The sequence below is a fragment of the Olea europaea genome, chromosome 19 (genome assembly GCF_002742605.1).
Source record: "Olea europaea var. sylvestris chromosome 19, O_europaea_v1, whole genome shotgun sequence".
Classification (NCBI taxonomy): Eukaryota; Viridiplantae; Streptophyta; class Magnoliopsida; order Lamiales; family Oleaceae; genus Olea; species Olea europaea.
The window spans coordinates 5607115-5624990 of record NC_036255.1 but is presented as its reverse complement, the minus strand read 5'-3'; the positions used below and the strand labels follow the sequence as shown (position 1 = coordinate 5624990).

Here is a 17876-nt window from a genome sequence, read left to right as displayed (position 1 = left end):
TTCTTTGTACCACTAGGGTATGCCCCAGAGAGCAAAAGGAAAGTTTAATAAGCATTGAAAAGTGTGTCCCCAAGTTTTTGTTTCACCATGTTGAATATAAATTAATGAAAAAATGATTTTGAAGTTTGCGTCACCAAGTCCTCACTCTATTGTTTTTACAATTGCAGTCCTCAAATTTTCAGTTTAGTATTCGAATTCATGCTTTGAAAGGGCTCGAAAGAGTTACTACTTTAAAGGACCTAAGGAAATAAAAAAAGAAGGTATTAACTCTTTAGCTTCCAAGACTCAGTAGCTCTACGAGAAAAGGAGCTAACTCAAAGAACTGTAGCTCATGTAAGGATTTCCTCCGTAGCCTTCTTGAGTTGAAAGCTTTATGATATGATCATTAAGAGGATCCTTCCTCAACTCAACTGAGGTTGGGATGAGTTTTTCTTCACATTTTATTTTTATACTTTTTTCTACTTATTTATCTTTTTGTTTAAACAGAAGAGGAGTCTCTTAACATAAATATATACGAGCTTCTTAACGTAATCGGATTTAAATATTACAAAATGAAAGGTTTGGTTTTGAGTTTACCAAAATATGTGTTGAAATCTACTGTCCATCCAATTAATTATTGACACGTTATTTTAACTTAACATGTCATCTCAAATTCGCCTTCATTAATTTCACCCTAACACACCAAATTGATTACATGTTAATTTAAAATGATGTGTTAATAATTAATTGAACAGTAGATCTCAACACCAAAAATATTAGCCCGTGATCTACTTGCTATAGTTTCAAAAAATTGAGGGCGTCAGTCCCTTTGGGGAAGGAGTAAAAGCCATGTGGGAACCTGGGAATCAACAATGGCACAACCTGCGATTTACCTCCACTAGTCACTGAGGGGCCGGGGGCTAGAGGTCTAGGATTTAGTCCGGCTAAGCTGGGACACCTGGGTTATTAAAAAAAAAAAAAAAAAAAAAAAATTGAGGGCGCCATCTATAATTTTTCCAATTTATTACACGGGGGTACGGAATTTCGGATCTCGAGAAAAATTTACTAAACAATTTCTCTTCAATATGTCCATTAGTGATTTAAGCATTTATTTTATTTTATTTCAAGATTCATTGCGTGTAAACTACATAGAACTCCAAAAAACCCCGGCCCCCACCATTTCTTCGACTATATAATTAACGGGTAACATAGTTGTAATGGACACGAAAGAAACTACACACAGAAATACACTGTAATGAAGTCTTGTTTCCCTTCAAGTACCATATCCACTGTTAGGAAAAGGCTACTCGAAGAGTTGAATCTGGGTCAGGAATCCACTAACATGCTTCGAGTTATGTTGCGTAAAACCCAGAAGGATAAAAGGTGTACATCACAGCAATCTGCTCAAAGCCTGGTGGACAAGATCTTGGATTCATTTGACAATGGTCTTTCAATTCTAAATTGTAATGAGTCCAATGAGGTCTCTATTGTTCCGGTGATGGTTTCGTCGCATTCTGATGGACAGAAGTCGGAAGATTCCGCGAAGCATACCAACACTTCAGAGTTCAGAAAAATTTCGAAACGCAGGAGAACTTCGGAGAAAAGGGCAAAAGAGATCGTTGCTGCTTCGTTTGAAGATGGTCATGCATGGAGGAAATATGGGCAAAAAAGTATCCAAAATACCAAACATCCTAGGTAATAATGTTAGCACGGAGAAAACATAACTTTCATGCTTGTTTGGTAGTGTTTTTAAGACTCTAGTTAGGTTACAATCATGTTACATTGATCGAAAATGATTGAAAGGGGGTGATGCAAGCCCAACTAAAATTTTATTTTAAATTTGGGCTAATATGTGGGGAAAAAATTCACTTTAATGTTTTTTAAAAAGTTCAAAAATTCCACTTAAATTTTATTAAAAAAAAAAAAAAAAGTTATGCATCAAAAATCGAAATGGGCTCCTAAATCACCAATGATCTAAGTACTGGTCCAACGGTCACGTTGTTCAATGTATAAAAATGCATTCCAACTTCATAGAAAAATGTGAAAGTGGCTTGTTGCCAAATAAATCAAAGATCATTTAAACTCTAAATGAATAATATTATTTTATTTAAAGTGCTTATGAATGTGAGTTTTAAGAAATGTATAAATACTAAGTGGATAACAAGTAGTGTCCTATGGAATATGTAGATGAAAAGTATGTATGATCATTAAAATTTTATGTACACTTCACATATATAAGTTTGAATTGCACGCAAGAAGACATGTTAAAATTAAATGTTCTGTTACAACAATTTTACTTTTAGATGACATTACATTAAATTTAAATTATTAACATTTTGTATGTGGACTATCCGCTCATTTTAGATTAATTACTTGCAGGAGCTACTTGAGGTGCACCTACAAGTATGATCAAGGATGCAAAGCAAGAAAACTGGTCCAAAAAATTCAAGATGAGCCAGCATTATATAGGACAACATACCACGAGCACCACACATGTAAGAAGAATTTATTTGAAGAATCTCAAATTATTACGGATAGCACTACAAAAGATTCTTCCATCATCTGGAGCTTCGACTCTCATGAACAGAACTATAAACCTAATGGCAAGGTGATTCCAACATTGCCCATAATTCCGCAAGAAACTGAGGAAATGTTTAACAATTTGCATCATGACAAATCATCATCACAATCTGATTACTTCATATTGCCTGATCTGACGACATTTGAATCATGTTTTGGGCAGTTCACTGATATTTCATCAGCATTTCACGATCAAGGGCATGTGATTTGTTCTGATATGGATATAGAAACGATGGTAGGACCCCTTTCTGATGAATTTCTTGAGTTATGGTAGACTGGCTAGTTTATTTTATTCATTCCTTTTATGTACTTACTGAATATTTTCGCTCCATAATTTATTTATTTTTCCTTGATAAATCTGGTCGTATGAGAAAAAGAAGGAAATATATATATATTTTGGAAAATTTCAGATTTGCTAGATGTTTTCAATGAATTTTTACAAATATTAATTCATCTTATAAATTCACAAACAAATTGCAGAATATTTCTAATCCATCCAAGCTTATTACATGAAATGTTCAAAGTAAAATTATAAGGATTGAAATTCACTCCAAGGCACGTGCACAGAGCTGTCGGCCAATTCTACCAATTTTCACCAGAAAAATTGCAACTCCTTATGTACAAATCATTTTCATGCAAGGCCAAATTCTTTGTTTTTCTGGACTCTGGAATTTCAAACACCAAAATTTGAAGCCCACAATCACTAGAGTTTGAATACAGGCTGGACATTTTGGAAACAAATTAAGCTTAATAGCTCATGCAGTGAACTTTGAGATGTAGAGTTTTGTGAGTATTTATGGAGAAACAAGTACAAGAAATGCCTTAAAAAAATTTCGTCACTTAGAGAAAACGAAATTTACTTCAAAATCTACAATGCACATACTCAATGTTACACACTTTGATTTTCAAAAGATTTTTATCGCTCAATTTGATGAAACAAAGACAAAATCCAAAAGTCGGGTTTCAGTTAAACGCTAATGTCATCATCATCTAAATTTCTAGTTCATGAAAGCACAAATTCGTAATATAAAACCCAAGAATGGCTTTTTGGATGAACGTAACATTTTGATATAGTCTCAGGTGGGACGGATGCTACGAATACCTGCCCAAGATGAACGTAAAATGGAAGAATTTCACAAAGTTAATCCGCAGGCAAAGAAGAAAGGTTTTGGCGACTTTTCCGTTCCCCATCCTTTTTCAGGATGTCATCAAGTCAATTCTCCTTAGTGATTGTCCATAAATAATACATAAACTTTACTTTATTTTTCTTGTACGATGTCGAAATACTGAAGTATTGATCTCATGATCCAAGGGGAAGCTCTTTGTCCTTAACTAAATTAATGGTACTATGGCCACATTTTTTTAAAAAAAAATACATTCTTAAATAGTAATTTGACATCATTTCAATCACGCATTCTTTAATAAAATAATATTACACGCAAATTCAAAATCTTTTCTTTATTTTTTAACTATATATTTTTCATCAATACACTATTCCAAAATACATTTTTAACGTTCTAGTTTGATGATGTTATCAAATGGTATCCCTTAATTCCACGCATACCATCCAAAAATGCGACGTGTCTGAGTAAATTTATTAGATTATTGCAATAAGATATTCAAAAATACTCAATCTTGATAAAAGTTCTTTGTAACTGAAGCTATACTTCGACTTGGGATACAAGAAATGGTATGTACCTTCTTGACGATGTCCGATAAGGGGCTGTCCATAGTCTGTCTGCCTAGTTGAGATTTAAAATAATAATAATAATAAATAAGAATTGTTGGTCAGAACTGGAAATTGAATTTATCATTTTGCTATAAAATAGGTGTGAACGCACAGTCCTGACATCAAATTACTGCCCACCTTGGAATAATTTAGTATAACACTGATGATTAAATCTCAATTTGTTTGAAGCGGTTGATGGTAGATGCACCGGGATATTCCAATTAAATTGTCACTTCTGTAGTAGTAGCAACAGTACCCTCATCATTTGCCCACCTCAACAATTTATTCATAAAAATTAAACCAAGTTCAATAGAATAGTTCGTAATGGCTTACTCTTATTAGAAAATGCAGATGCCTGACCAATAGGGAGGTGACACATCGTCCCCTATTTGGACAGGGGATTGTCCAAGTAATAGGGCTCGCTCGTAATTACAAGCCATCTAGCAAACAAAATAAAGAAAGTCATCGATGATGCCTGACTCTTCACTGGGTATGCTGCCAGTGCATAAGAGAAATATGGGCCATTTCTAGTTCAAGCCCCACGGCGCATTAATGGATCTATTGCTCAGAAGATGCACCACATAAACCACAAGAACTAGAAGTGCCGACCCTTCTCCCATTTGTTTAAATCTCCATGAAGCATTGCTTGATATTTTTTTAATGTCTAAATTAGGTATTTAATATTAATCACATTTTTTATCCCCATTTTTTAAAACTAATTTTTCCACAAAATCAGTTTCGACCGTACCTTTCATTGGATCCACAGTTTTTATCAATTTTTCGGCCACACATCTTAAAATTTCATTAAAAAATATACTTCAATACGATATTTAGTTGAACCAAACAAATGCTAAGTAAGTAGCCATAAATGTAATAATTTTGTTAATAACTTTATATGGTAGTTCAAAATGGTATCTAAATAAAAAAATAGAAAAACTCACCTGAATAAGCATGATAAAGATAAATAAATTTGCCTGATTATTTTTTATTATTTTATCTTCGGATGAAGTGAAAGAACGTTAATAATAAAAGAAGGTTAAACAAGAACCATATATATGGAGCGCTATATTCGAATGTTCACATGGAATGACGTATACTTTGACTATTCATAGTATGTCATCAAATGATGTTAGAAAATATATGATACAGAGTTTTTAAGGAAATGCATCGAACGTGGATCGAAATTTGTGTCCACAAGTTTTCCTTCCGGACAAACACAAACCCATGCAATGAAGCTTAAATTTAGGTGTTTAAAAAATTAATTAACAGCAGGTGGCTTTGCAGTTTCCAATCTCGAGGAATTTTACTCGAAACGTGCGTTTGAAGAGGTCTGGTAAGTTGTGTTCTTATCTGAATTCAAAGACTGAGGGCATCTCCAATTTATCCTTAATTGCATCAAAATTCATTATAAAATTGCACCAAGAATCAGTATTCATTTACACAATTTTTTGCATCAAAATAGTTAAATATCTTTTTGCCCTTCCCTTCCACGTTACATAAAATTTAGTGAAGGGTATTTGTGTCTATTTTTATCATACAACAACTTCTTATTATTATTATTATTATTATTATTATTATTATTATTATTATTATTATTATTATTATTATGTAATTAATAATAATTAAGAAAAGAATTAAAGTAAAAGTATTTAAGAAGTTTTAAAATGTAATTATTACGATCATTTTCAAGAATTTCCTACTCCTCATAGACAAATCAAAGATAAAAAAACTCACATTACGCTTTGAAACATATTAATTGATTACTTATGAGATGAATATATGAATTTCAAGAATTACATTATAACGCTAGTTCGACTTCGTAATATCATGATATTGGGATTCGAAACGCATTGCACTGTTTTTAAATAACATGATTTAATACTTTGTTTGTGGCATTTTATAATATGATTAAATATTTTCTCAGTTGTGGCATTTCTATTAATTGTATGTATTACGTTTTTTAAATTTATTAATGAATTCAATATTTTTATTAATTTAACGTAATTATTTATTTAGTAATTTATGTAGTTGTAAAATAAATAAATAAATTTTCAAAAAAAAAATTGTTAAGAAGGAAAAAAAAAAGAATAAAATGATTAAATATTATTCATTTAATGCAATTTTTAGTGGAATCGGCTGGAGATGATTTTCAGTTTAATGCAAAATAGTGCAAAACTTATCTCAAATTTTGGTGTATGATAGGAGATGGTTTGAAAATCCATTTCAATTTTAAACCAAATCTTACTGCATGTAAAGATAAATGGGCAAAATGTTATCAATAGTCTTTCGTGAGCTTGTAGTCATTTTGATACACAAATTTCCTATAACCGAGAACCAAATGTACTAAAAAATGTTATCCCGAAAATCTAGGTTAATTTGAAGAAACCTAGACGTCCAAATAATTTGATATTTCAAGGAATCAAAAACCTCCCATATACAAACAATACACATATAAAATTAATTTCTCTCTACATTTTATTTCCTAAAACTTAAGAACACAATATGCTCCATATTACCCATTACCCTGTAAACAAAAGAAAATTTAAAACTACTAGTAAGTAGTAACAACCCTCTATTACAATCCGTACGTTGTGATAATGGAGATCACTCCTACACTACTGGTTTCTGCTTGCCTCTACTTGAAGATTATTTCTTCCAGTGAAAATGGCTGAAATTCTAGACCCAGAATGGCAGCATAGTGATTCAATAGATACATGAAAAATATATTCTTTATTGTTAATTATATAAATTTAGGGGATTTCTTTGAAATTAAATAAACAAGAAACATGTAAATTTCTTCACATCCCTGAATTAAGCCCATACTATATTAGATGTCCAAAATTCAATAAATTTAATTCTTTATTAGTTTACTTTAAATTGGCTTAACCTTAAGATAGTCTTTAATACACAATTAATTTTCTGTGTACACCCACATAACAAATTAAAACCCAGCAGAACACATACAAGAACCAAAGTGTTTCATCAAGATACTCCATTTGAATTTCATTTGATGTGAAATTTATGACTTAGCTCCCCAAAAAAAATGCTAGAAATGGATACACGTAAATTCAGTAAAAACTGCAAGTGCAAATTCATTTTCGTTCTTTATATTATTAAAATGTTGATTTGAAAAAGGATAGGCTGAAGTCAATTACCTCATTTTTTATTTTCACAACGAAACTTTTAAAAAGATAGGACATGATTCTGAAATGCAAAAAACTTTGTATATTAGTTTCATTTTTGAAAATAATACAGTTTGACCCAACTAAAATTTAGAGAGGAGTGAATAGATAATTATGTGAAATTTGAACTATTTAATTAATAATTGCAACAAGTCAAAGTTATTAATTTATTAAAATGAATTCAAATGTATACTATCATATGTTGAATTGTCGCAGTATAATAAATTGTAGAAAAGTAAATAACATAAGAAAATTGTTGACGAAGAAAATCCCTTGCGGGATTAAAAACTCCGGGCCCAAATCAGTATGAATTCACTGTAAACGAATCAACTTACTAAACTGCCAGACTTGACTAACACTAGTACTTTTTGACCTCTTGACTGTACTTTCCCAAAGCCCTCTTGAATTGCATACTCCTGCACCAATTCCTGGCTTTCTGATTTCGTCTATACAATGGATTCTTGAGAACTCTTCATTCTCTAACGATTGGAACTCCAGTCTTTGACCTTTGATAGATGCATTGGAAGTATGGATTTTTGTGTTTAATTTGTAGAATTTTGATGTTTTTCAATTTCAATACTCAAACATGAAAGGATCGAATGATACAGATGAACTATATGAAGTTTTTCACTATGTTTAAACCAATAAATTTAGTGAAGAGGCGCAATTATTTATATAGTGGATGTTTGGGTAGTATGGACTTGTTAAAAATTTCAAAAATCGCAAAATAAGGTTTCTCGATACGCTCTGCTTTCACTCAAGCGACAAGTGAGCGATAATGTTTCGCTCGAGCAAAGAGCAAGTAACAGGCTATTGAAATTCATTCTATTTTTGATGCTCAAACAACAACTTGGCGATAGGCTAGCGAAAATCTGGCAACTTTTCCTTTGTTCCAAAGACGACTCTAATGATTTTTTTGACTCATTTAGATAACATACCACTCAACCCTTTGACTTTTAAAACATTTTTACAATTATATTTTTGTTCACATATTGCCAACAACTTTAAAACCCAACAATTTTGCATATTGGAGAATTGTCTTCGAGTCAAAGAGAATGAGACGTGTTAATGTGGAAAAATTTTCATATCTGATTTTATGACTTTATTTTACTTAATTAAGGCTATGTAACTATTTTGACATGCATGGGTTATTACGACTTGGGGTTCAATATTAGAAAGTTAACATTATTAGGGGTAGCTCAAATCATTATAAATTAATCTTTATTTTCATCTTTATTTAATGTGAGATTTTATCCCTTAATATACCACCACAAGATATTGGCTCTTTTTATGCAAATCAATTTTAAAATTCTTATGCTCATTTTTTAGTTTAATTCGGATCAAATTATTTGTAGGAGATCAACAAGCTTTGATACTATATTACACCTTGATGTTCCATTTTGAAAATCAAGCTTGTTAAAGAGAAGTACACAAACCCTTATAAGCTAGTTATATTTTCTCGATCTGGGATTTTATACCATGGGTGACTAAGCAGTAGTTTGTATATCAATTATTTTTGTTCTTGTTGATTAGGAATTGCTATTAATTAGTTGAATTAGTCTACTTGTGCAATTTTTGTATATATAATGGATTATAACACCTCACATGGAGGAGGCCCGCATAAAATAAAATATATGCAGCCCCCTTCCATGTGGGAGAGGAAGGGTATAATGTATTTTGTATACAAAAAGTGTACATGTAACATCACTCTAATTAGTTTTGTTCTGGTAAATAATTACTTTTGTTGGAGAAAACTATAACACTAATATTACATTGGTGGTCCGTTAATTTGGCAACTTTTATTTTTCTACACATTCAAATTCGTAAGATGTGGGAAGTTATCCCCGTTATTTTGGCATATATTTTACGACTTTACAAACAATATGGATCTTATAAAACTTGTACTAAACCTTAAATAAGTTTAGTTCACTACCTTCAAATTTCATTGTAGGACGAAGAAGGCCTTTGACATTGTCTTACCAGGGGAGTGTCCATTGTCCAAGAGAAGACAACTATAGCCACCTGTGTGAACACTGCTTTTTTCCAAAATGAAAATTAGAATTTGACTTCCTATTTTTTCTATACACTACGTGTGAACAAAGACTGGGTTCATACGGATTATCATGGTATAAATTATGATAAAATAATGTTGTTTAGATGCATTATTATCGCATGTAAACTTCGAGCTAAACTAGGTATTTAATTTTTAAACATATTTATTATTATGGTCATATGAAAATGAAGAAAAATAGTAAATGAAGAAAAGTTCATTGTAGATTAATAAACTGTAAATTTGAATTATGGATATTTTTCCTATTTTGTATATAATTACATAGAAGATTACTTTTGTTGGCTATGTGATAAATGAAATTTACAACAGGCTTCACATAATGCCCTTGTTTGAGCCCCATTTTTCAACCAAAAAACATTCTTCAACAATGATTTGACATCATTTCAACCACACATTTTTCAATAAAATAATATTATACGCAAATAAAAAAAATTCCTTATTTTTTAATCACATATTTTCCATCAATACACTATTTAAAAATTCATTTTCTTCACAAAAATTGGACTCAAACAAGGGCAATATAATTTCATATTTCATCATAGAAAAATATATAAATATGCATTTTTGTCCTTGATATGCATTTGACAATTGACATGATAAGCAGTATACTGTAGCACTTGTCGTTATGTGTTTTTTAATAGTCAAGGATTCCCCTTTTTAAATTATATCAGCAAAAACCACCGTACGGTCCATAACCAGAATATTATAAATAAAAGAATAAGTGATTATTCAAGCTCAATCACTACCAGAGACGAATTGCTTGGAAAGAGGGGTGTGGAACTTTTTTTGGTTCTCCATGTGTTCGATGAATCTAGAGTTAAAAATAATGTAGATAAGATGCCTTCACGTTCAATTTGTCTAGATGATGTGGCATAAGGATCTTTATCCATTTGCCCTTATTTGAGACAATACGTATCTTTATTGATTGTAGAAACATGAAAAGAACTTAAAAAGTTACTACATCTATATGAGTTTCAAATAACAGTATATCCTTGTGATCGGGTTCGGCTCACAATAAATATTTATGGGGTGGTCAAGATTGATCAAGTTTTACATTATAGGCTGGTCGATGAGCATACTCGATATATAAGCTATTGTGGGTGGAGTTTGACCAGCAATATTGCTTGTCATCAACCATGGAAGAGTGTCATCGAGTTTTGAACAACCCATGGGGTCACTCTTTTCCTTCAAGTGTAGTTTTTTTTCTCTGTCCCGGTTTGAAGGCACTTGATCATTATTTTGTTTTTATTCTTCACGGCTTTATTTTTCAGTATGAGCGACAAATATTAATATATGATAATAATAAAATCTTATTTACTAGAATTTTTTTAAGCACGACAAGTCCATTCACTTTAGGCCTTGCTTGACGTCCAAGGCCCATGTGGGCCCTGGACATCCAGGCACCCCCTATAGGTTGGGGGCTTGCTGGAACTGGCTCCCCACTAATTTGACGCCCCTGTCCATTCAGGGCCCATGTGGTTCTAGACGTGTATCTTTATCCATTCACTTTCATCATAAATCAAACTCACGTACGGTGGTAAATTTGATGACATGAATTATGTCTACTCTGTCTTGTTGAAGTAACTTCTAAAAATGTTTACAATCCTAGGTTAATACACATATCACCAACCTAATCATTAAGTTACATCTTCAAAAATATTGACATTCAACTATAGATTAATTTATATTTAATTTTATAATAAAAAATCATTTAAAATTAAAATGTCCGTGATAGTGGTACAACATTTTAACCCTTAACATAAATACTTTATTTAAGGACTAACATTTTATGAATACTTGATTTTTTTTTTTATATCTTCGATTCATAAAATTATATCGTACAAATTGTATAGAACAATGAACCTAATTCATCTTTGGCATAAAACCATACAAATTTAACTCTATTTATATAGAAATAACAAAATAATTCCTTAACAAAAGCTCTAACTTTATTATTGAAATCGAAAAAGAAAAAAAAAGGGTAGCTCAAGTGGTAAAAGTGGAAGAACCTAGAGTAACTTGGATTTGAGTTCAGATGAGAGAGAGAGAGAGAGAGAGAGAGAGAGACTTAATGAAAAGATAAAGGACATAACAATTAATTAAAAATCGTACCAGTGCTTTCCGCGTTAGCCATATTCACTTGTGAGATGATGTCACATGGGATGACGTACACAATGACAATTAATGGTATGTCATAAATATAATTTAAAATTTTTTTTTGCCTAAATTAGTGAAAAAACATTTGAAGTTTGTGTCACCAAGTCCTCACTCTATTATTTTGACAGTTGCAGTCCTCAATTTTTTATTTTTCTAGTACTCGAATTCAAGCTTTGAAGGGGCTCAAAGAGGCCTCTGACAATAATTAACTACTTTAAGGTATATGAGAATTAAGATCTACTTTAAACGGCTTTAGAATGTATAAAAGAAGGTATTAACTCAATTTCTTTGTCGAATTTGAATTCCTAATTGACACTTTTACCCTCATCTTAACTTTAAAAAATTCCGATCATCCTTAACTTTAATTAAATGTAAAAGAAAAATACACTAAGGGTGTTAGATGTGTTTTTCTTTTTCTTTAATTTTTATACCTTTTCTATTTGTTTATCTTTTTGTTTAAGCATAGGGGCAATTATCTCTTAACATAAATCTGAGTTTATTAAACTTAACTAGTAAATTCGGATTTAAATATTACAAAATGAAAGGTTGAGGTCTGAGTTTACCAATATATTATGTTGAGATCTACTAGCTACAGTTTCAATAAGTTGAGGGCACCATCTATAATTTTTTCCAATATATTACACCTAATCTCGAGAAATTTTTTCTCTAACAATTTACTCTTTAATTTTTCCATAATAATTTAAGCATTTTTTTTTTATTTTAAAATTTCATTGCATGTGCATACTACACAGAATTCCCAAACCCCCACCATTTCTTCCCCTATAAAATTAATGGGCTAGACAACAAGACAAGAAACTACACACACAAAAACACACCAATGGAATCTTTTTGCCCTGCAAGTACCCTATCCACTGTTAGGAAAAGGCTACTCGACGAGTTGATTCTGGGTCAGGAATCCGCTAACATGCTTCGAGTGATTTTGTGTAAAACTCAGATGGATAAAAGGTGTAAATTACAGCTATTTGCACAAAGCTTGATGGACAAGATCTTGGATTCATTTGACAAGAGTCTTTCAATTCTAAACTGTAACAAGTACAATAAGGTTTCTGATTTTCTGGTGATGGATTCGTCGGATTCTGATGGCCAGAAGTCAGAAGATTCCACGAAGCGTACCAACACTTCAGAGTCCTTAACATTTTCGAAACGCAGGAGAACTTCGAAGACATGGACAAGAGAGACCGTTGCTGCTTCGTTTGCAGATAGCCATGTATGGAGGAAATATGGGCAAAAAGGTATACGCAATGCCGAACATCCAAGGTAATAATGTTGGCACGGAGAAAACGTTAATTTCATCCTTATTTGGTAGTGTTTTTAAAACCCTAGTTAGATTACCATCTTTCTATATCGTAGGGGTGGACGAAATTATCAAATGAGAAGCAGACCAAACCAAATCAGAATTAAATCAAATCGAGCAGTTCGATTCGATTTTACAATAATAAAAAATAATAATAATAATAATTAATTAATGATTTTGTTTCTTAAAATCGAGAACCATTAATTGGTTCTGATTCTAGTTCTAAAACTAAAAACTAGAATTGAGAACCGAACTCAATTTTTATCATTTTTTTAATTTTTTTTTTTCACAAATGATCAATGAATCACATCAAAAAATTAAACTTTAAAAATTACAAGTGTTAAATGGACAATAAGATACATTTTATCTCATCGCCTATCAGACAGAGCAGTTCAACCTTAGATCTAAATTCTAATTCATGTCATCTCATTTTAGTATTAGACAAACACTCGCACTCCTACACTGTAGCTATCTTTACATTTGTTGAGTCTTTCATGTTTATCTTGATGATAGATTTTAATTTGCATTTTAACATTTGAGAATTTAATTAATGAAGCTAGAACAAATCAAACCAAAACCGAATGATAATTTAATTAAGAGACCCAGAACAAATCAAAATCAAACCGAATGGTTCAATCTCGATTTTGTTCCATATCTTAAAAAAATCACTGGCTTCATCATCAAAAAATCATTGTTTCATGGTTTGATTGGGTTCTCTTCAAATTAGAACCAAATGGAATCAATCATATCACCCTTAATATGTATAGTAATTGTCCTACAGTTACATTGTTCAATATATAACATGCATTCTATCTTCACTTGAAAATGTCACTATGGCTCGTGGTCAAATAAATCAAAGATCATTTTAACTCTACATGTGAAATTTAAGGATTTTGTAAATAATAAGTGGATAACAAGTTGTGCCATATGAAATGTAAGGATAAAAAGTATATGTGAACAGTTTATGTTAAAATTGAACATGTGCCAAATGTGCTAAGCTTTAAACAATAAGATTTGACATAAACATCACTATTTACGGATTCTTTATATATTGATGAGATGGCGATAAATTTAATTAAAATTATTAAATTTTATTCACCACTTAAACGGTTGTGCTTATACAATGTGGGTTTATCTCAAAAAATTAAATTAAATTAAAAAAAATAGATTAAGAAATTTTTTTATTTGATTGGTGAGGTTTTAACTCGGTCAAGTTTTGCCATGTCATCTGTTGATAAACAAATATGTAAGTTATGATGTACATATAGCACAATCATAATATTATACCCTAAACATGCACCAATGAGTCTTTAGAAAGGACCTCTTATTTGTGTTGAAAACTAATGAGCTTAAATTTATGAACAATTCACAAATATAAGTTCGAATTGCACGCAAGAAGACGTGTTAAAATTAAATTTTCTGCTACAACAATTTAACTTTTAGATCATGTTACATTAAATTTAAATTATTAACATTTTGTATGTGGACTATCTGCTCATTTCAGATTAATTACTTGCAGGAGCTACTTCAGGTGCACCTACAAATATGATCAAGGATGCCAAGCAAGAAAACTGGTCCAAAAAATTCAAGATGAGCCACAATTATATAGGACAACATACCACGAGCACCACACATGTAAGAATTTATTTGAAGAATCTCAAATTATTACGGGTAACAGTACAAAAAATTCTTCCATCATCTGGAGTTTCGACTCTCATGAACAGAACTATAAACCTAATGGCAAGATGATTCCAACATTGCCCAAAATGCCGCTGGAAACTAAGGAAAATTTTCAAATTTTGCATCAAAACAAATCATCATCACCATCTGATTACTTCATATCGCCTGATATAACAACATTTGAAAGTTTTGGGCATTTCTCTGACTTTTCATCAGCATTTGATCAAGGGCATGTGATTTGTTCTGATATGGATATAGAAACGATGGTAGGACCCCTTTTTGATGAATTTCTTGAGTTGTGGTAGACTGGCTACTTTATTTTATTCATTTCTTTGATGTACTCGTTGAATATTTTCACTCCATAATTTATTTATTTTTCCTTAGATAAATCTGGTTGCATGAGAAAAAAGAATGATACTTTTCAGAAAATTTCAAATTCGCTTGACGTTTCCATGAACTTTTAAAGATATCAATTCATCTTATAAATGGACAAGCAAATTGCAGAATATTTCTAACCCATCCAAGCATATGACATGAAATTCAAAGTAAAATTACGATTCTAAGGGCTGAAAATTCACCCATGGCACGTGCACGCTGCTGTCCGGAGATTTCTGCCACTTTTCAGCAGAAAAATCATAACTCCGTCTATACAACTCATTTTCATGACTCTTCGTTTTTCTTGACTCTGGAATTTCTAACCTCAAAATTTGAAGCCCACAATCACAAGTTTTTGGACAGAGTTCGTATACGGAGAAAATCTTGAACACAATCATTGGAAATTAAGCTCAAATCTTGGAAATCTTGGAGACAAATTTAGCTCACGGAGAAAACTTTATGTTGGATTTTGTGAGTATTTATGGAGAAAAAGTACATGAAATAACTAACATGGTTTTGCAGTTTAGGGTTTCCTCTTCTTCTCTCAAAAATCCCATTCGAGATACTCAAATTTTCTAATCACTTTTCTATTCTAGATTGATTCTTGGTGAAATCTATGGAGGAAATATTGTTCTTCATGTCGTAATATTTAGATTAGAGTTTGAGTGTGTTCTTGCTAAAGAGTAACTCAATTGGTCGCAACTAAGAAAAAGATAAGTCTACTGTCTTGAACATCTTTTCAACCTTGGCAATTATTTTGGGCTGTTATAGTGCAAATGAGCAATATCCACTTTTTGTGGATGCTTAATAGATATTAGGTGTTAGAAGCGATTACCGAATCTCTGGGACTTGAGGCCAAAAAATCCTTGCACTCATATTTTGATTTTCTGCAATTTTATATTTCTGCACTTTAATAAGATTAATTGTGTGTTCGTTTATTTTTGGGCATTCAGTTGTATAAGAACTTGGGTCTTTGAACATTATAATAAATCTTCAAGAAAATCGTAAAACTTTGACGGATCTTGAATTTTGTGGACTTATCTTCGAGAAAAATCAAAAGAAATTGATTTTATAAACTTGCTTAGTGAAATCTTTTAATTTCTATAACTTTACTTTGTGTAGTTAGGATATACATCTTCTAGAGATTAATCTTTGTCCAAAGGCTTGTACAAGGCCTTGAAAATTTGAGATAAATCTAGTACAAGTGTTTATATAACTAACAAAATTTTAATATTTAAATTGTTACTAAAAGTTTCATTCAATAATTAAATAAACATATCAAATATTCCAACATGAATTTTTTTTGCTCCATCAATAAAACATATGGAGAACATAACAAATAAAATATATTGTAGATAAGTGCTAAAAATCATGCATATCACATTCATTAGATAAAAAATGGAATGTTAATTCCACTAATATAGCTTGACACAGATTAAAATTTAATACCCAATATATTATATCTTAAATTTCTAAATAAAAATCCTTGTGAAAAAATTAAGATAATCCTGAAATTAAAAATGTCTAGTTACATTGGATTATTTTATTTGAGTTCCATAAATCTTTGCACCATGACTACACCTCATAATCCGCCAACGAACGACTCGTTGTAATATGTGAGGAGTAGAGAAAATTTGTGAGTAGATGGGAAATACTCAATAAGAAACGAAAATAGTGGTGCAATCCCGAATAAAAATATTTAAATTTATGTGTCAAAATATCGTACCGTCATTATATCTTTAAAAATCAGTAAGAGCAATAAACATCAAATCTTGGCACCGAATGGCCATAACATACAATATTATATCATATCTTAAAACTTTCATAAACATAATAATTCAACAACATGGAATAAACAATTTAAATGGGATAAAATAATAGCACCTCATAATCCTACCTTGTTAGATTGCTTTAATTTTTGGAAGATCAAATTAAAAGAATCATGTTCACTTAATTCTTTCTGTCTCTGCCTTGTTTTTGTATATACATACAATGTAGAAAAGTTATTGCCTTCATAAATTATATTATATGATAAAACTCTATAGAAAGTGGGATAAGGATACTGGATTTCGTGTAAAAAATGGCATGTTTCAAGCACACGTCTCTATCATGTAAAATGAAATATCTCAACTAACAACTTTATGGAACACGTGACATGCTAGGGAATTTTAAACCAAAATATAATAATAATAATAAAATAAAATTATTTGACACATTCTTTAACTACTCCTACCCACGTGGCTTCTCCATAACTCTGTCTCTCTCTCTCTCTCAATAAAATCTTTATTTAATAAAAATCAATTACTAACTTACCAAAAACTTGCTTTATACACGTGTTACCCATTAAAATTCTAAATTCATTAAATAAGTCAACTAAAATACAATTCAAGATTCGATCTCGATAACTTGGACTTTGTTTATTTAAATTAACTTTTTCTCAAACCTAATATACATAATTAATTGCGAGCTATCCAACGAGTCCAATATGAATATATTTATCATTACTCTGTCAATAGTTAAATACTTGACCCAAATAAAATTGAATTTAATATATTAAATATAAAATATATAGGACATAAAATAATTAATTCTACTCTATTAAAATAAATTTTTGGGACTTTACAGTTTATATGGAGAATCTTGAAGGAGAAGACTTGGAAACATTATAATTGATCTATGTTCTTTGATTTATATGCGAGTCTTCTTTTGTATGCCCTTTTTTGTGTGATGTAAAATTGCTTAGTAAGAAAATTCAATGTACAACCTGCTATCTTTGATGTACTTTGTATATTCTTGTATTGACTAAAT

The 17876-nt window shown here is 31.0% G+C and overlaps 2 protein-coding genes across 2 annotated transcripts; both read left to right on the top strand.

Moving 5' to 3' along the window:
* Window positions 1-1225: 1225 nt before the first annotated feature.
* On the top strand, window positions 1226-2833 carry LOC111368400 (probable WRKY transcription factor 66). The gene is made up of 2 exons (XM_022989626.1): window positions 1226-1674; window positions 2359-2833. Exons 1-2 carry the CDS (start codon window positions 1235-1237, stop codon window positions 2831-2833), a joined length of 915 nt encoding a protein of 304 aa, XP_022845394.1. The 5' UTR covers window positions 1226-1234.
* Window positions 2834-12534: 9701 nt separating this feature from the next.
* Window positions 12535-15095, top strand: LOC111368256 (probable WRKY transcription factor 70). Its single transcript, XM_022989495.1, has 3 exons — window positions 12535-12976; window positions 14533-14959; window positions 15078-15095. Exons 1-3 carry the CDS (start codon window positions 12537-12539, stop codon window positions 15093-15095), a joined length of 885 nt encoding a protein of 294 aa, XP_022845263.1. The 5' UTR covers window positions 12535-12536.
* Window positions 15096-17876: the final 2781 nt, after the last annotated feature.